The 20,537-nt window shown below is 43.0% G+C and overlaps 1 protein-coding gene across 1 annotated transcript; it reads left to right on the forward strand.

The window, feature by feature from the left end:
• Positions 1 to 1,431: 1,431 nt before the first annotated feature.
• Positions 1,432 to 19,582, forward strand: DNAJA2 (DnaJ heat shock protein family (Hsp40) member A2). The gene is made up of 9 exons (XM_003280406.3): positions 1,432 to 1,717; positions 3,248 to 3,307; positions 3,624 to 3,847; positions 7,049 to 7,129; positions 7,562 to 7,695; positions 10,380 to 10,576; positions 16,033 to 16,177; positions 16,311 to 16,438; positions 18,205 to 19,582. The coding sequence occupies exons 1-9, from the start codon at positions 1,640 to 1,642 to the stop codon at positions 18,394 to 18,396; spliced, it is 1,239 nt and encodes a 412-aa protein (XP_003280454.1). The 5' UTR covers positions 1,432 to 1,639; the 3' UTR covers positions 18,397 to 19,582.
• The last annotated feature ends 955 nt before the right edge of the window (positions 19,583 to 20,537 follow it).

The following is a 20,537-nucleotide window of genomic DNA, read 5'->3' on the forward strand; positions in this document are numbered from 1 at the left end:
TCACCATGGTGAAGCTCCACCTCTACTAAAAATACAAAAATTAGCCGGACATGGTGGCGGGTGCCTGTAATCCCAGCTACTCGAGAGGCTGAGGCGGGAGAATCACTTGAACCCGGGAGGTGGAGGTTGCACTGAGCTGAGATCGCGCCACTGCACTCCAGCCTGAGCGACAGAACGAGACGCTGTTTCAAAAAAAAAAAAAGTTCGAGATCCTACCACGTTTTTTGTACCACAAAAGGTACAAACGAAGGGTGGTGGGAACTCGAATGAGATAGCAGTGTTCACCAGTGTCCAGTAAAGGAAGACTTCACAGAGGGAGCAGGATTTCAGATGGGATTTGAGGAAAAGGGTTTAAGGACTATTAATGACTTATCACTGATTACTCTTAGGGTTTTCGGGCTAAATTTCAGGGTCCTTGTCATTGCATTCAGGCCCTCCACAACTAGGTCAAAGGGAACGCCAAGGAAAAGTGAGATGCTTATGCTTAAGTCTTTGCTATCAGTTCAGGTTCCAAGGGATCAGAAAAACTTACTTTTCTGTCTCCATAAACCGTAAATGGGTCGAAGGCAGGCACTTTTGTAACACTCCTCTCCCCGGACCAGGCCTCTGTACATCATAGCACGTAGTAGATGCACAGCATACACTTTCTGAGCGAAACTAAAACGAATGTAAATCAAGTCACCTGGTGGCCAGACTTGCCTTACACCATCTAAACCTCTGGTGTTAGCTAACTTAAAAGCTATCAAGTAAGAGGGCTTAAACACGTGGTCCAGATGCAACATGTGGACCTTGGTAAAGGACATGAGATCATTTGAAAATCCTAAATATGGACTGGGAATTAGATTAAAGAATTGTTAATTTCATTAGACGAGATTACATCGTTATGCCTTTAAAAGTTGTCTCTTAGATAGTAAATACATACACTTAGGGTATTTATGAATGAAACGGTTTCCCTTAAAACACTAGAAATGTATGGGGGAGCGAATAAAACAAAATTGGTAAAATGGAGCTAATTTCACTATGGGGAGTAATATACCGCTTTTGCTGAATGTTTCAGAATTCTCATAATATAAAACACAACATACACACACACACACGCCCCCCAGTTTTTTTCATCTTAAGCCCCGAGGGGGCCAGACCCAGAGGGTCCACCGACGTCCCGGATTCTAATAACGACCTCTGCGCGCCAGGTGGGCCTCATGCGGGAGCCGGGGCCCATTTTCTTTCGAAGCTAACGAAGCTGCTGCGCAGGCCTGTTAATTCCCTCAGCACCCAGTGCGAGGTTAAACACGCGACCTCGCAACCATGGCTTTTGAGAGGAAGCTGAATTCCCGGGGTGCGCCGTGCAAAGTTCTTCATTTCCTACGTTGCCCTGCCCAGCAGCCCGGACCTGGAGGAGAACAGAACACCGAGCCCCCTTTTCACTACTTCGACCCCCGTGGCCGCGCCTCGGGCGCTTGGGGGCGGGCTCCGCACAGCGACGTCACGGCGCACCGTGCGCTGGGTCAAAGTTCAGCCCCGCCCTCGCTTCTTCCTCGCTGTCTCCCTCGGCCTGTGCCGCCGCCGACGCCGCTTGTGGGCCCGATTCCGCTCCGTCTGCTCCGCCACCTTCTCCCCGAGCACTGCCCGGCCGGCCGCCATGGCTAACGTGGCTGACACGAAGCTGTACGACATCCTGGGCGTCCCGCCCGGCGCCAGCGAGAACGAGCTGAAGAAGGTATCCGGGAGCGGGCCGGGCGGGTGTGAGGGGCGCGGGGCCTGCGCGGCCAGGGATATCTTCTTCAGCCAGGCCGCGCTACTGGGCTGCCCGCGAGCCGGCGCCGGCCGTGACTGGCCCGGGCTGGGAATCGGCAGCGGCGGCGGGACCGGCCTCGCCGCGAGCCGCGCACTCCGGCCTCGGCTGACCTTGGGCCGCCGGCCCCGCCCGCCCGCAGATGTAGCAAATAAAACTCACTCCTGCGCAAACACGATGGGAGCCCTTCCTCCCTCCTCGGGCGAGCGCCGGGGGCCGGTCTCCCCGGGAGGCAGCAGCTCGCCCGGCCCTTGGCGTCGAGGTCACCACCCCGGAAAAACAGGTTGGACCGAGGTGCTCAGCGCATCCCGGCCCCGGGAGAGAAGCTGTCCGCCCCGCGGCCGTCGGCCCCGGGTCTGGTGCTCCGCGGGGGGGAACGGCGGGGAGGTCGAGGCCGCCCCCACAGAGCGCCTCGGGCAGATGGGGTTGTTTCCTGGGTTCCGCGGCCGCCGGCTGCGGGAGCTCCTCCCTCTCTTCCTCCCTCGCCCATTGACCCGGAGGTAGCTGGGTCTGTGTTTGGATGCATTGTTCTTTGGGCAGGTAGTGCTAATGTCCTGTACCTGCTTAGGAATAAGCCGTGGTCCCAGCCAAACGCTTGAGTGTACAGTAAACATAGATAGAAGGCCTTATTATCGCTGTTTGCAATGCTGCGATATCTTTCATCTCAGGATTTCAAAGCACACGAGGCATTTAAGCCCCACAGCATCCTCACCAGGCTAAGAGCATCCGGATTTGTAAGCCGAGAAAAATGAGAATGCTCCTTAGGCAGTGAGAAGAGTACAGTGGACTTCCTGTTACCTTACCGGAAATGCTAGTCTGTATTATATAATTCACGAGCCTCCGTGAATGAAGATTTAAGTGCTGTAGGACCCAAACACCTCGTTGAGAGAGTGTGCAACTTCTCTACCACCGAAGTTGCCACCACGACCCCAGTTAACCACCACGTGCAAATAAAACACCTAAAGACGCTACCTAGGACCACCTTTACTTTTTCATGATGTTACAGTTAGGAAGGCATGAGCCATCGGGAGCAGGAATTGTGACTTTAGCTTGATTTATAGTAATGTTTTGCAGTCCGTAAAGCTTTAACAGTCATTTATCTCGAATTTATTAGGGTCGTCTTGGTCTGGTTACTTGGCCATCAAAGACACTTGACAATAGGGAAAATATGGATAATGTTTGAACATTTTGTTTTTCTCTGTGGCATTGCTTCATTGTTTTATCTGGTTTTCACGTCGCTGTAACCTGTTTTCAAGTATAGCTACTGTCTACTTGGTTATATTACATTAGTAAACAGTATCGTGAGAAAGTGCCAAAGAATCCCTACGAATAGAAAATATTTTTGGAAGGTTAAACTCTAGAACATTACTTCTCAGAAAAGTGGATATTAAGTTATTACAAAACTTTAAACTGGTGTTTAGTTATAACCTTTTTTGTTTTTATCCGTTTTCAAAGGCATACAGAAAGTTAGCCAAGGAATATCATCCTGATAAGAATCCAAATGCAGGAGACAAAGTAAGTTATTTGCAACTTTTTTATTCCAGGGGTTTTAGCTCTAACTTAAATTGCCCTCCTTGAAAAAAAGGAATGTTACAGGAAAAAAAATCCAGCTATGCCCACACAGCCACATTTTCATAATGTCAAGAGTATTTTAGTTTTAGAATAAGAGTACTACCATTCTGAGGAGTGGTGGGTGGTAAATAGAACCAGAATCAAGTCAAAGGTAACTTGTCCCTTTTTTTAGAATTAAATGGATTCTGGATTCCTGTAGCTTCTCCCCACTCTTCTACTTGAAAATGCAATTATTTTTATTTTTACCTTTTCTTTATAGTTTAAAGAAATAAGTTTTGCATATGAAGTACTATCAAATCCTGAGAAGCGTGAGTTATATGACAGATACGGAGAGCAAGGTCTTCGGGAAGGCAGCGGCGGAGGTGGTGGCATGGATGATATTTTCTCTCACATTTTTGGTGGGGGATTGTTCGGCTTCATGGGCAATCAGAGTAGAAGTCGAAATGGCAGAAGAAGAGGAGAGGACATGATGCATCCACTCAAGTGAATATCTTGTTTTGTTGTTTTAAAAAATTAAGTACTTTTTGTCAAGTGGGATAATGACTCAGTAAAAGAAAAAAAACTCACAGAATGTTTCTAATGAAGGAGCTTTGTTTCTCCTTCATTAGAAAAACTTCCATTTGCCTTGTCTTCTTTTGGTGACTAAATTGAATTTGATTATCTGAATGTTTCTATTTCGCTGTAGCTCTTAAAAGGACAGTCGATAGATATTCTTTAATGAGAGGAAGATGGTTTTATATGGTTCTGAGGCTGCTTGTTATAGGACTTAAAATTTCAAGTGTGAAGATCATTTTCTCTCTTTTTTTTTTTTTGAGACTGAGTTTCGCTCTTGTTGTCCAGGCTAGAGTGCAGTGGCACAATCTCAGCTCACTGCAACCTCTGCCTCCTGGGTTCAAGCGATTCTCCTGCCTCAGTCTCCCGAGTAGCTGGGGTTACAGGCATGTGCCACCAAGCCCGGCTAATTTTGTATTTTTAGAAGAGATGAGGTTTCTCCATGTTGGCCATGCTGGTCTCGAACTCCCAACCTCAGATGATCTGCCTGCCTCAGCCTCCCAAGTGCTGGGATTACAGGCGTGAGCCACCGTGCCTGACCTTTTTTTTTTTTTTTTTTTGAAATGGAGTCTCACTCTGTCGCCCAGGTTGGAGTGCAGTGGCACCATCTAGGCTCACTGCATCCTCCTCCTCTCAGGTTCAAGCAGTTCTCCTGCCTCAGCCTCCCAAGTAGCTGGAATTACAGGCACCCACCACCATGCCCGGCTAATTTTTGTGTTTTTTAGTAGAGACAGGGTTTCGCCATGTTGGCCAAGCTGGTCTTGAACTCAGGTGATCTGCCTGCCTCATCCTCCCAAAGTGCTGGGATTACAAGCATAAGCCACTGCACCCGGCCTATTTTCTTTGAAGTATATGAATCTTCCAAGTTACCTTTTATTTAAAAACTAAAAATGAGTGACTGTCTGCCTACTTTGTGTACATGTTAGAGTCACTCATTACTTGATCCTCAGTGTGAACTCTTCTAAGTTGGTTTCCATGGAGCTTGCTGGCTTCCAGCCTGACCTTAACCTGCCAGCACATGAATGGTGCCTGACCTTAGTCTTAGACTGTGAATCCACAAGCCCTCTCCAGTATGAAAATAGCTATTTCACTTTGCAAAATCTGGGAGGTCTTTTTTCCCATTCTTTTTTTCATGGACCGATAAATGATTTTATTAGCAAATGTCAGTGGCTGAAGTTCAGGTACTTATTTAAAATATTTCATAATATCCTAGTTTATACACTTGAGTAAATTAGAGGAAGTCATGTTATGTGTTAACTTGAGTCTCATTGAATCCTTAAATTTGTTTTTTAAAAGAATTTACCCTCAGAAATTAACATTTGGATACCATTCCAATGGTAATATTTGTGCAGTGCAGGTTAATTCGTTTATATTTTTCTTTAATATAGAAATGGTCTAAAAAGAAAATAGGATCAAAAGAGTGCTCTCTGTACTTTATAGTACTTCATGTTTTAAAAAAAGTTATGCTATATAGTGAAACAGTTTTCTGCTGTTTTAACATTTCAAATTTTCCTGTTATTACAAATACTATGTTGATAATACTGCATTCTATGATTTATTTACCTTTTATATAGGGTATTGCCAGGTTTTTTTTTCTGTAATAGATACTGCTACTGTGAGTATCTTTATGTAGAGCTTTGTTTCTCCTTGGCAGAGATTCCCAGGCAGGCATGAGTGTTTTGAGGCTGATAAATACAACTAAATTGCCTTGCAGAGGGATTGTGCCAGTTTAGGCCCCACTAATGGAGAGTGCCAGCCTTGCCAAACCATTACCTGCATTTTTCCTTCCTTGGCCTTCTTTGTTGAAATGTGTATTTTTTTCTGGCTTAGGATACTGGTTGTGCATACCAATTGTAATTTAATATGTAGGGGAAGAAAGCCAATTTTCTTTAAATGATTTGTTATGGAGAGTATACAAGATGCAACAAGCGTTTTTGTCTGAAGCCCAGCTATTGATAGGTCATTATTTGACAGTGTTGTTGGTAATGTTTTGTCCATACGTGTGGTATTCTTATCCTGCCTACAACAGTTTCAAGTTTCTGAGAATAACAGTTTTAAGAAAGTTTGAATATCACAAAATAGTATAGGTGCTTTGTAAAACACTTCAAACTATTTTTTTGTTCCTCTAACTCTCAGGATTTTAAAGCAAATAATAACGGGATGACCATTCCTAATCTGAAATCTGAAGTGCTCCAAAATATGAAACTTTTTGAGCACCATCATGATGCCACAAGTAGAAAACTCCACACATAAGGACTTGTCTCACTCTGTCCCCCAGGCTGGAGTGCAGTGGTGCGATCTCAGCTCGCTGCAGCCTCAATCTCCAGGGCTTAAGCAATTCCCCTGCCTCAGCCTCCTGGGTAGCTGGGACTTCAGACATGCCACTACACCTGGCTAATTATTTTTTATTTTTTGGTAAAGATGAGGTCTCTCTAAGTTGCTCAGGCTGGTCTTGACCTCTGGGCTCAAGCAATCCTCCCTCCTCAGTCTCCCGAAGTGCTGGGATTATAGGCATGAGCCACTGCACCTGGCATGAAAAACTATTCTTTCCCTCCTTTCTGTCATACTATAGGTAGAGCCACTTTTATTTTTTTTTAAGACATACGCCATCTAAGTGACTCCCTTAAGCCAAAATATAACTTTGTAGCCTTTCTAAATTGTCCATGGAGGAAACGGACTCTGGAGCCAGACACCTATGTGATCTTGGGCAAGTTACTTGACTGTTCTGTGCCTCAGTTTTATCACACAAAATGGTAATAATAATTGTACCTCTTCTGAAGGGTTTTTATTAGGAGTTAGGTGGAGGGCTTATGCCTCAGAACAGAAGGTTGTGATGTTTGAGTTTGCGAAGTCATCAGCTTTATCAGAAATTCCACCACAGCAAATTATTGGCCTGATGCTATAGGCTCTGGCTTTGGGTATCGTATATATACTGTCTGTAGTCATAAAATATTTCTGTTAATTTGAGCCGTAAAATAAACCTCAGTTTAATTGATTTAATGTGAGATTATGAAGTGTTTTTGAATTCTGTTTTAAACGTTGATAACGAATTTGCTATATCAGCTGTTACTTATATCTTATATTTGAGAAAATGTGGCAAAATTTGATTGAAGCCGATTCTTTTCTTTCCAGAGTATCTTTAGAAGATCTGTATAATGGCAAGACAACCAAACTACAGCTTAGCAAGAATGTACTCTGTAGTGCATGCAGTGGGTAAGTGTGTCCTCTGGTTTATTGGGTACATTTTGTCCCTTCTTTAAGTATCACATTGAATGTCTGTACCACATAAAAATTGTTATGAGTTAAAACTTATGGCCGGGTGCGGTGGCTCACACCTGTAATTCCAGCACTTTGGGAGGCCGAGGCGGGTGGGTCACCTGAGGTAGGAGAATCGCTTGAACCCGGGAGTTGAAGGTTGCAGTGAACCAAGACTGTGCCACTGCACTCCAGCCTGGGCGACAGAGTGAGACTCCATCTCAATAAATAAATAAATCTTAGCAGAACGTTTTCTGATACTTCTGGAAGTCAATTTAAATACAAGTTATTGGGGTTGAAGATGAAGGTAAAAGCACACTTACTGTGTGTCATAGCTTATTGGAGTGGTCTGTGGACAAAAACCTAATACATAACTTGTGCTTGCTTTAGCCAAGGCGGAAAGTCTGGAGCTGTCCAGAAGTGTAGTGCTTGTCGAGGTCGAGGTGTGCGCATCATGATCAGACAGCTGGCTCCAGGGATGGTACAACAGATGCAGTCTGTGTGCTCTGATTGTAATGGAGAAGGTATGTGTGCCAGTACTTCTCTGCTTTTATGTTGGAATGGATTGAGAATGCAGATATTGGAGAGGTTTACAATTTTTTATTTCGAAGGGTATTGTATACATTTTGTTAAAAAGGAGGCCAGATGCGTTAGCTCATTCCTATAATTCCAGCACTTTGGGAGACAGAGGTGGATTGCTTGAGTCCAGGAGTTGGAGGCCAGCTTGGGCGATATAGGGAGACCTCATTACTATAGGAAAAAAAGTGTAGAAAAATATGTAACGAGGGGCTCAGGGCATGTCTGTGGTCCCAGCTGCCTGGGAGGCTGAGGCGGGAGGATTGCTTGAGCGCAAGAGTTCAAGGGAGCAGTGAGCCGTGATCATACCAGTGCACTCCAGCCAGGGTGACAGAGCAAGACCCTGTTGCAAAAAATAAATAGAAGATAAAAGTGTGAAAGTAATTACTCCATTATGCCTAAGCCCAGTGAACATAGAGAAACAGTAGATTTGTATTGTGTTAGTGAAAGGTGACTCTCTTTAATTCCGAAAAGAGGAGCAAGGTGATTATTTGTCCCTTTGCTATTTCCTTCTTTATCAAATATAACCTTTTATTTATTCTCTGTAGGAATGACCACCATAGGAGGACTATCTCCTTTTATCACATAGAACCTTTTAAACTACAAAGGGACAAATAATCAAATAATAAATAACTAAAGAAGTAATTGTTTAGTTATTCTGATAAGTGGAAGATTTCACTGTAACCTTTAGTTAACTTTTCAGAATTGATCTTGAGATTGAAGCTGTCCTCACAGAAGTAAATAATTTAGTCTTTGTGGGCCAGATAGTTTTTGTCACAACTACTCATCTCTGACCTTTTAGTGCTTTTATAGCCACAGACAAATGGATATGGCTGTGTTCTGATTAAAATTTTAATTATAAAAACACATAGCTCCTCCCACCCCTGCCATTCTAGAGCAGTGCTATCCAATAGAATTTTTTTCTGTGATGGAAATGTTCTGTATCTGCAGTGTCCAGTACAGTAGCTATTAATCACCTGTGACTACTGCATACTTCACATGTGGCTAGTGTGACTGGGTAACTATTTTAAATTTGAATAATTTAAACATAAACTTAAGTAGCTACAGGTAGATAGTGGCTACCATATTAGACAGTATAGTTCAATAGCATCCTTTTCCAAATGGCTATCGGAAGTGATGAGATAATTATGAGAAGTTACATATGATATTTCCTTCCTGGAGAGTCTTGGCATTTTACTTTCTTTTTTAAAATAATTATTATTTTTGGAGATAGGGTCTTGCTGTCGCCTGGGCTGGAGTGCAGTGGCACACTCTCGGCTCACCACAGCCTCCACCGCCCACGCTCAAGCAATCCTTCCACCTCAGCCCCTCACCCCACAATTAGCTGAGTCCACAGGTGCTTGCCACCATGCCCAGCTAATTTTTGTATTTCCTGTAGAGATGGGGTTTTGCCACGTTGCCCAGGCTGGTCTCGAACTCCGGGGTTCAAGTAATTCTCCTGCCCCAGCCTCCAAAAAGGCTGGGATTACAGGTGTTAGCCACCACTCTTGGCCTCCTTTTATTTTATTAAAATTGCTAACTCCCACTATCAAGAAACCAAAGTTAACTGAAATCTTTCTCATGTACCATTACATTTTTTTGTGTATGTGAGACGGAGTCTTGCTCTGTTGCCCAGGCTAGAGTGCAGTTGTGCGATCTCAGCTCACCGCAGCCTCTGCCTCCCTGGTTCAAGTGATTCTACTTCCTCAGCCTCCTGAGTAGCTGGGATTACAGGCGCCTGCCACCATGCCCGGCTGATTTTTGTATTTTCAGTGGAGACGGGGTTTCGCCATGTTGGCCAGGCTGGTCTCAAACTCCTGACCTCAGGCGATCCTCCTGCCTTCACCTCCCAAAGGGCTGGGATTACCAGTGTAAGCTACCATGCTCGGCCACCATTACCATTTTGAAGAACGTGTTTTGCAGAACATACTTTGCAAAAGTACTGTTACAGAAGCAGTCCCTAAATAATCAGTTATACACATCTTTCTAAGCCTTCAAATGTGCCAGTAATTAGCCATTAGAAAGTGACGCAGTTTTTTCACACTATACTATGTATAATCATGGTTTTGTTTTTTAATACCATAATTATAAGAGAAAAGCTGTGTTGCCCTAAACATGGTATGGATACATTACATTCTGAAATAGTGGGAAGCTGAGTCCTTCAGGCAATCTGCAGTAGTAAGATATAAGTTTTTGTTATTCAGAATAGTGCTTTTTTTTGTTTTGTTTTGAGACATGGCCTCACACTGTCACCCAGACTGGGGTGCAGTGGCATGATTATAACTCACTGCAGCCTCGAACTCCAGCAGTCCTCCCTCCTCAGCCTCCCCAGTAGCCAGGATTACAGGTGTGCACTACCATGCCGGCTAACTTTTTTTATTTATAGTAGAGGCAAGGTCTCACTGTGTTGCTAGGCTGGTCTCAGATCCTGAGCTCAAATGATCCTACCACCCTGACCTCGCAAAATGCTGCGATTGCAGGCTTGAGCCACTATGCTTGGCCTCAGAATGCTGCTTTGAATAAAAATTTAGGTAGCGATTAAAAGAAGTACAGAAAGTATATTTAAAGAATAAGGGTATTAAGAGTACAGTATAGTACTCTTGCTGAAAGTTTCGATGACTTCTCTTTCCAGGAGAGGTAATTAATGAAAAAGACCGCTGTAAAAAATGTGAAGGGAAGAAGGTGATTAAAGAAGTCAAGATTCTTGAAGTCCACGTAGACAAAGGCATGAAACATGGACAGAGAATTACATTCACTGGGGAAGCAGACCAGGCCCCAGGAGTGGAACCCGGAGACATTGTTCTTTTGCTACAGGAGAAAGAACATGAGGTGATTTTCCTTTTTTTAGTTTTTTGTATTTTGTTTTATTCAGAAGTACTTCTTGCTTGTGAGAAATAGGTTAGATCTGTTTGGAGTCCCTGGAGCAACACTGAACGCTGGTGAAGTTAAGGGCATCATGGCGAGTTCCTAAGACGGGCTTGTGTAAGAAAGACTAACAAGGCAGGTGCAGTTAGAAGCACTGTAAGAGTCAGTTTTAGTCCTGGCTTGGTTTTTTTTTTTTTCCCCCAAGATGGAGTTTCACTCTTGTTGCCCAGGCTGGAGTGCAATGGCGCGATCTCGGCTCACTACAACCTCTGCCTCCCGGGTTCAAGTGATTCTCCTGCCTCAGCCTCCCGAGTAGTTGGGACTACAGGCATGCTTCATCACTCCTGGCTAATTTTTATTTTTAGTAGAGACAGGCTTTCTCCATGTTGGTCAGGCTGGTCTCGAGCTCCCGACCTCAGGTGATCCGCCTGCCTCAGCCTCCCAAAGTGCTGGGATTAAAAGCGGGAGCCACTGCGCCCGGCGTTGGTCTTTTTTTTTTGTGACGGAGTCTTGCTCTGTTACCCAGGCTGGAGTGCAGTGGCACGATCTTGGCTCACTGCAGCCTCTGCCTCCCAGGTTCAAGCGATTCTCCTCTGGCCTGGTCATTGACTAACACTTTAACTGTAGGTAATCTTACTGTCTCAGTTTCTTTGTTTATGAAAATAAGGGCACTGGGCGTTGGACCAGTTGGTCTAAGGCAGCCTGTTTTTTCACTGTGAAACTCTGCTGCTCTGTTGATTTGGTTTTTACTTACTGGGTAGCCAAATGAGCTATCCTTGAAAGAGTTTTGGGATTTTCAAAAAATATATATATATTTTTAGAAGTTTCTGAAGAATGTGGTCACTAGTGTATGTTTTGGGGGGTTTTTGTTTTTGAGATGGTCTTGCTCTGTCGCCCTGGCTGGAGTACAGCAGTGTGATCTGGAATCACTGCAACCTTCGCCCCTGGTCCCAAGCAGTCCTCTCATCTCAGCCTCCCAAGTAGCTGGGACTACTGGCGCACCATCATGCCCATCTGTTTTTTTGTTTGTTTGTTTTTTGGGAGGGGGGTTTGTATTTTTAGTAGAGACAGGGTCTTGCCATATTGCCCAGGCTGGTCTTGAACATCTGAGCTCAAGTGATCCTCCTGTCTCGACCTCCCAGACCTCCCGAAGTGCTGGGATTACAGGTGTGAGCCACAGTGCCCAGCCTAGTGTATGTTATTTTGATTTTAACATTGCACTTGTATATTTTTAATGTCCATATTGTATACTGTAGACCTTACTCATAAAGAATGTATCTGGAACTATTCATGAAAAACCCCTCCAGTAATCACCTAAATTCTCGAATGTTAGAAGCACTCGATAGGACTCTAGCTTTGTACTTGATCACATTTACTCATGTGTTCCTCTGAAAGTCATTACATCACAGGTTAACCACCTTTTTAGTTTGCCCTAAAATTTTCTCCTATGCGTAAGCCTAATGAACACAGAGAAACGGTACATTTGTATTATGTTCAGTGAAAGGTTATTCTTTTTAATTCTAAAAAGGTGGGCAAGCTGATTATCCGTTTATAATTTAAAGGTTATATTTGATAAAGAAGGAGATCGTCCTTCTGTGGTGGTCATTTCTTCAAATAGAGTAAATTTTAAAAATCACTTTAAGAATCCAATAGAGAACAACAAAGCCATATTGAGATGCAGGTTTTAGGAATTTGGTTGTAATCCCTCACAAGGTCAGACTTGATCTCCTGGACAATCAGGGCGTGCTAGTCAGCTTTCATGACTCAGCAAAGCTACAAATAATGTATTTTGGCTTTTTGTGGAAATTGCCAACCCTACAAATAGCAAACATCTTCTAGGTTATCAGAAAGTAAGAGTAGTTTTTAGAATTCTGCCTTTGGGTCTTGTAGGATGAATATTTACAAGATTTGCTATTTGTTAACATTTTAGCTACTTCCTTGTTCATTCAGTTTTGCTGCTATGCACACCACCATATCAGGAATATGAGGGAGAAAGCTAGCAAGACAGCTAAATAATTGGAAATTCTGCTTGGATGTAGGTTAGACTGTGTTGTAAAATGGTACAGACAGTGCCTGGGCATTTTCATTGATAGAATCCTTGGAGTAGTTTGGGGTTTGTTTTCAAATGATGTCTGGCAGTGCAGCCTCATGATAGGAAGTGAAGAAGGAATGCTCATTTGCAGAGGAAAGATGATTTTTTTTGGTTTGAGGCATGTCAAACTGATGGTAAAACCTTTTTTTATCCCTAAGTTCAGTTTTTAGTGTTGCTGCATAATTAAATTGGGTTTTTAAAAGTAGATCATTGAATTTGGAGGCAAAGGACTTAAGATCTGGGCCCCGTTTACTAGCTTTGGCTTCCCTGGACTTTCTGGATATTAAAGAGTCAAATGAGATTATGAATAAGCTTCTTTCTTGGGGCCTGTGGGGAGGTGTTGGGAAGTAACTCATCTCTGAAAATTGTTGGCAGCAGTGGAATTGGCATGGAATTTTCAACAGAAGGCAGATGTAACTAGTGTCTAAAGTAGAAAATAGAAGGTGGTAAAGGTTAGAATGGAAGTTTGTCTCGTTCCTTCTTAGGAGTGCTGTATCATCTATAGTCATCATCTTGCCATGTCACTTGTCAGTGTGCCTGTTTGTGTGTCTCGGTCGTCTGGTTGCCATAGTGCATTTGTACAGCATCAAACCACAGAACCTGGTGATGTTAGTCACGCCTCTATAACTTGTGCTTTTGTTATGCAGAAATTATGACTTTTAAGTGTTTTCTGGTCTAGTGCTTGGTGGTCCCTCCTCATCAATCTTGTTTTTCAGAAACTCTCTGGCATTCTTGTTTATTTATTCTGTTGAAACTTTTAACATCAAATTGTTTAGCTTCCCCCCTCCACTGCAACAACCATCCTGATAATCATTTTTTATTGAAATCACTTTCAGTTGAACTCTCCTGTACAAGAACATGATGTGTATTCCTGTTCTCTATTCTTTTTTTTTTTTTTTGAGACAGTCTCACCCTGTCGCCCAGACTGGAGTGCAGTGGCACAATTGTATTTTTAGTAGAGACAGGGTTTCACCATGTTGGCCAGGTTGGTCTCAAACTCCTGACCTCAAGTGATCTGCCTACCTTGGCTTCCCGAAGTGCTAGGATTATAGGTGTGAGCCACCATGCCCTGCCCCACTTTATATTTTTATTTTATTTTTTTTGAGATGGAGTCTTACTCTGTCACCCAGGCTGGAGTGCAGTGGCACGATCTCTGTTCACTGCAACCTCCACCTCCTGGGTTCAAGCAATTCTCCTGCCTCAGCCTCCCAAGTAGCTGGGACTACAGGCTCATGCCACCACACCCAGCTAGTTTTTGTATTTTTAGTAGGGACGGAATTTCGCCATGTTGACCTCAGGTGATCCACCTGCCTCAGCCTCCCAAAGTGCTGGGATTATAGGCATGAGCCACTGCATGCGTCCTAAAATAATATGACTTTAACAAAGGATATTTGGTAAGATGGTTCTTAGAACACTGGCATTTTACAGTATACTTAGCATTTTATTTTAAATTTATTATTATTCTTTTTAAGAGACAGGATGTCCTTCTGTCACCCAGGCTGGAGTACAGTGGCTGGATCATTAATGAGGAGGGACTGCCACTGCAGGCTCCAACTCCTGGGCTCAAGGGATCGTCCTGCCTCAACTAGCCTATTTTGTTTTAATTTTTTGTCTCCCTATGTTGCTGTTGTGAACTGGCCTCCCAAAGCTCTGACCCTATGTTTAGCTTTTTTAAATTTTTTTATTTTTTTCTTATTGAGATGGAGTCTCGCTCTGTCGCCCAGGCTGGAGTGCAGTGGCATGATCTTGGTTCACTGCAGCTTCTGCCTCCCATGTTCAAGTGATTCTCCTGCCGCAGCCTCTTAAGTAGCTGGGACTACAGGTGCGCACCACCACACCTGGCTAATTTTTGTATTTTTAGTACAGATGGGGTTTCACCATATTGGCCAGGCTGGTCTTGAACTCCTGACCTTGTGATCCGCCTGCCTTGGCCTCCCAAAGTGCTGGGATTACAGGTATGAGCCACTGCACCTGGCCTACTTAGCATTTTTAATGCATTGAAAAATCCTGCATTAAAGAAACTGTTGGTCCTGTTGTGAGGAACACTTGAATAAATGTGCATAGATAACATACCTTCTTGGATCTCACACTTTAGCACACATAAGAATTGCCTGGCCGGGCACGGTGGCTCACGCTTGTAATCCCAGCACTCTGGGAGGCCGAGGTGGGCGGATCACAAGGTCAGGAGATCGAGACCACAGTGAAACCCCATCTCTACTAAAAATGCAAAAAAAAAAAAAAATTAGCCGGGCGTGGTGGCGGGCGCCTGTAGTCCCAGCCACTTGGAGAGGCTGAGGCAGGAGAATGGCGTGAACCCAGGAGGTGGAGCTTGCAGTGAGCCAAGATTGCGCCACTGCACTCCAGCCTGGGCGACAGAGCGAGACTCTGTCTCAAAAAAAAAAAAAAGAATTGCCTGGAGGGCTTGTTAGGACTACAGAAGCTGGGTCCTGCCTGCCTTGTTTCTGGCAGGAATGGAAGTGGGCCCCAAGAATATGTGTTCCTAACAAGTTTCCTGAAGCTGCTGGTCCAGAACCACACTTAGAGAATCATTGGTTAAGGTAATGGTTTAACTTTGTTTAATGGGTAAATTTAGGAGAGTAACATAGGAAAAGAACCTGTCTACCAGATTTTCTATAAGTGAACCAGCCAGGATTATTCTTTACAAGAAGAGTGACCATTGTAAAATCTAAGCAAAAATTGCAGGTTGGGCGTTACACATTGAAGGCTCAGAAACATTCTTTGTGCTTATTCTCAATACCTTTTGCATTACCTAGTCCATAGGCTTATAGTGTAATATTGAATGAGCCAGTTTTGCATTTTAGTAATGTGAGACTTGTTGGTATGTGTGTGAAGCACAGAATTGAGCCACTTGACTTTGCTGGCTGGGTGTTACTGGTTGAGGTTTTTTATGTTGATCTTGGACCCTCCCTCCTTCCCTGTTATGATCATGTCTGGGGAGCACTCCAGGATGAGCCTGTTCTGCAGAAGCCCTTTGGGCATTCTATACCTTTTTCACCAGAGGCAGAGTCTGAAAGTGGGCAATAGTTGCAGAATATACCTGGCCCTGTTTTGGGGGCCTCAGTTGTGTTGCTCTTATAAATGCCATTGTTTACCAGTTCCAATACACCTTCCTCATGGAAGTTTCTCACATACTACTTGGGAATAGCTAGCTTTCCTAATGCGGTTTAGGGCACTAGGGACAGTGGCACTTTGGATTTGCAGTGAATGGTAGAAATAAGGTTTTGAAATTAAGTCAAGGAACATAATGCTGCAGGGTGTAGCTCCATAATTTTTAAGAAAATGTATTTCTTTTGTGCTTTATTTATAGGTATTTCAGAGAGATGGGAATGATTTGCACATGACATATAAAATAGGACTTGTTGAAGCTCTATGTGGATTTCAGTTCACCTTTAAGCACCTTGATGGACGTCAGATTGTGGTGAAATACCCCCCTGGCAAAGTAATTGAACCAGGTAAGTCTTGATTTTGTCCGATTCTGGTTTTCAAGTATTCTTACAATTTGTAATTTTTTTATACTGCATAACTCTAAAAAAATTGAACACCTCTTTTGGGTAAAATTATTAAACATTTCCTCTTAAATAATAGGATGTGTTCGTGTAGTTCGAGGTGAAGGGATGCCGCAGTATCGTAATCCCTTTGAAAAAGGTGATCTTTACATAAAGTTTGATGTGCAGTTTCCTGAAAACAACTGGATCAACCCAGACAAGCTTTCTGTAAGTGTTCTTTAAATTAAACAACAGTTGACTTCCAAGTTTGGGGTTTGGTTTTGGGGTTTTTAGACAGAGTCTCTGTCTAAAAGGCTGTCCCCAGGCTGGGGTGCGGTGGTGTGATCGTGGCTCACTGCAGCCTCAACCTCCTGGGCTCAAGCGATCCTCTCACCTCAGTCCCCAAGGAGCTGGGACCACAGGTGTGTGCTGCCGTGCCTGGCTAATTTAAAAAAAATTTTTTGAGACACAGTCTCACTGTGTCACCCAAGCTGGAGTGCAGTGGTGCAGTCTCGGCTCACTGTACCCCCCGCCTCCCAGGTTCAAGTGATCCTCATGCCTTCGCCACCCAAGTAGCTGGGATTACAGGCATAAGCCACGATGCCTGGTAAGTTTTTAGTTGTTGTTGTTGTTGTTGTTTTTGAGACGGAGTCTTGCTCTGTCGCCCAGGCTTGAGTGCAGTGGCGTGATCTCAGCTCACTGCAAGCTCCACCTCCCAGGTTCATGCCATTCTCCTGCCTCAGCCTCCCAAGTAGCTGGGACTACAGGCACCCACCACCACACCCCACTAATTTTGTTTCTGTATTTTTAGTTAGAGACAGGATTTCACTGTGTTAGCCATGTTAGATTGATGGTCTCAATCTCCTGACCTTGTGATCCACCCGCCTCGGCCTCCCAAAGTGCTGGGATTATAGGCGTGAGCCACTGCACCCAGCCAAGTTTCTTTCTTTTTAAGAGAGTCTCACTCTGTTGCCCAGGCTGGCGTGCAGTGGCATGATCATGGCTTGCTACAGGTGTGCACCAGCACACCCAGCTAATGCTTTTTAAAACTTTTTATAGAGATGGGAGTCTTGCTATGTTGTCCAGACTGGTCTCAAGCAATCCTCCTGCCTCCCGAAGTTCTGGGATTGCAGTCGTGAGCCACTGCACCCATCTGACTTCAAGTTTCTTAATAGTCATGTTACTTTCAATTTTAAAGTATATTTGTGTGATTGGTAGGCTTTCCTAGTTGTTAGGAAATGGGGTATTGCTGGTGTAAATGTTGATGGGGCCAAGCAGGGAATTGTAGAGTAAAGTAGACTCGGTGTGGGTGGTGGTGAGGAGTAGCACTCCCTGGAGAGAGCAGATTCCTCATCTGCAGAGGGCAGGGCCACTACCCCCTTCTCGTCAGCTGGTGTCCATGCCGGATGCAGGAAGGCGTGTCTCCTGTAGAAATTTTCTAATGTTTAAGTATTGGCAGATAATGACCTTTTTTTTGGTTCTTAAAGCAATAGATGGGTTGCACAAAAGATGTCTTGCAGATTTGGCCTGTGAGTGATGAGTTTGTGATCTCTTACTTAGAGTTCAAAGTCCAGTCCACATTCCTTTTTTTAACTTTTTTTTTTTTTTTTGAGATGGAGTCTTGCTCTGTCACCCAGGCTGGAGTGTGCAGTGGCACAATCTCAGCTTACTGCAACCTCCACCTCCTGGGTTCAAGTGATTCTCCTGCCTCAGACTTCTGACTAGCTAGGATTACAGGTACCCACCACCATGCCCGGCTAATTTTTTGTATTTTTAGTAGAGATGAGGCTTCACCATGTTGTCCAGGATGGTCTCATCTCCTGACCTCATTATCCACCTGCCTCAGCCTCCCAAAGTGCTGGGTGGGATTGTAAGCGTGAACCACCACACCCAGCCCCTTTTTAAACTATTAGACAGACACTGGATTCTATGTATCAAAAAGAAAGTTGATAAAAATATTACAACCAACCTGGTTTTTGTTTGTTTTAATAAAGGAACTAGAAGATCTTCTGCCATCTAGACCAGAAGTTCCTAACATAATTGGAGAAACAGAGGAGGTAGAGCTTCAGGAATTTGATAGCACTCGAGGCTCAGGAGGTGGTCAGAGGCGTGAAGCCTATAATGATAGCTCTGATGAAGAAAGCAGCAGCCATCATGGACCTGGAGTGCAGTGTGCCCATCAGTAAACTCTGCAAACAAATTGCACAGGTGGATTTTCTTTCCACATTTGCCTGATTTGTTCTCAGCAATCCAGCTGGAGTATCTTATCAATCCAGATGAACTGAGGGACATCTGTTGGTCTATGTATAACTTTTAAAATTGGTATAGTATCTACAGAGTGTATAATTTAAACTAACCACAAAGCTTTACATCTTCATTTCGACTGTTCCATAGCAGAATAAAGCACTTGAAAGGAAACAAGACTCCCTTTCACACATGGATTATTATAAGTTTCAATCCTGGTATCTGTGCTTGATTTTTATCAGTTTTGTGTAGATTTTTATGTTTCATATTTTAAATTTAAATCCCACATTGTAAAGTTTGTACAATTTGTCCTGAAGCTTTGTGTTTGGCTGCACCTGCATAAGCTGCTACAAATAGAATAAAGAATTTCATAGCCTGTATCTATCATTTAGATGCATGGAAAAAAATGGGCTTTGCACACAATGGGTTTGGAGCTGACTGGGAACAATGGAAAAAATTACATTAGCTGTGGTTGTAAAGTTTTTTTGTTTTTGGTTTTTTGTTTTGTTTTGTTTTCTTTTTTTTTTTTTTTTTTTTTTTTTTTTTTTTTTTTACCATCTTGTGAAAGGTTTCTGAAACTCGATAATAAAAAGCGGTTGGTGTAAATTATTCTTTTGTGTCACATTTTTAGAAGGAAAAACATAAAGAATGTATCCTTAGTGCTGGTTCTTAAACAGCCCATAAAAACCCATTGGCCTGAAGCTTGTATCTCAGGCCTGTGCCCATCTTATAGTCTTAGGAAGACAAAAGGCTGGTAGAGACAGGCTTCAGTGGCTTCAGTGATGCTCTGTAGAGGCCAGGGTGTTCTTGAGTGCTGTAACTCCCAAGCACTGGGCTAGCCTGACTTCTGTATCTCCCTACCACCACCCCCTTAAAAAAGTAAGGTAACAGCAAATCTATAGTAAAACCATGTCTGCATAGAACGTGTTCAAATCCTCTGTTTTCATTAAATGTAAAAGTAAAAGATGCTCTGTCTCCATTAAGTTGAATATTTGGAATTGGAGAAGCCATTGATTATTATTTTGAGTTTCTATAATGTTTTATAGAAAAGTAAGATGCTTATTCAGATTTTAAGAATGAAGGCAACTGAAATATGCATTGTTGTAGTTATTTATATTTCAAACTAAAGAAAATAAGCAAAAAAAAAAAGGCTGGTTTGAGAAAAATCAGGTAAAACCGATGAAAAGGATGTTGTGTTTCTCTTTCCATCATCTGGTTTTTACCATTTCACTCTCAGTAGGTATTTTTAGAACACACTTATTTGAGAGAAGAGACATCAGATGCACAATTTTACATTTATAAAGGAACAAATGGGGAAAACTGAAAACTAAAAATCTTAAATATATTAAATGCCATCCCAGAGCCTAAATATAGTATTTGTAGTTTATTTCTAGGTCTACTAGAACCTGAAAACCTGAATTAAAAAAGGTGTGCTGACACTAATCAAGTCCTGTGAGGTTTAAATTATTGACCTATCCACTCTACCTCCATTGTACAAAAAATATTTTACAAGCCTGGGCAAGATTCAACAGCATAATAGTTTTGTATCCAAGGTTACTTCCCCACAACCACTTTAAACATAAGAAATGCGGTGGCAATATAAAGTTTGTAGCCTTTCCAATAAAGGTTTATAAAACAGTTGTTCAGTGTAGTCTGTCTTTCATTTCTACCCAGGCGTTTTGACTGTAGGCAAGAAAACTATTGGAAGAGAGTTTCTGTTAAGGTGTGTTATTTCACTTGGTCTCCTTGCCCTAGTTTGTAGAGCACCTGTCTAGAGAACCAACCATACAGTGTCACCAGCACAGATAATTTTTCTAACAGCTTTATTCAAGATATGATTTACATACCATAAAATTTACCACTTTAAAAAATTTGCCACAATTCAGTTGATTTCAGTATATTCAGCCATCTCCACTAATTTCAGAACATTTTCATCAAAGAAGAAACCCTCTGTCCATTAAATCACTCTCTGTTCCATTCTCTCCTCAACTCCTGGTGTAATCACTAATGGCTTCTAAATATTTGCCTATTTTGGACATTTTGTATAAATGGGATCAAAATACATGGCCTTTAGTGATGCATT

This window comes from Nomascus leucogenys, chromosome 2, assembly GCF_006542625.1.
Source record: "Nomascus leucogenys isolate Asia chromosome 2, Asia_NLE_v1, whole genome shotgun sequence".
Classification (NCBI taxonomy): Eukaryota; Metazoa; Chordata; class Mammalia; order Primates; family Hylobatidae; genus Nomascus; species Nomascus leucogenys.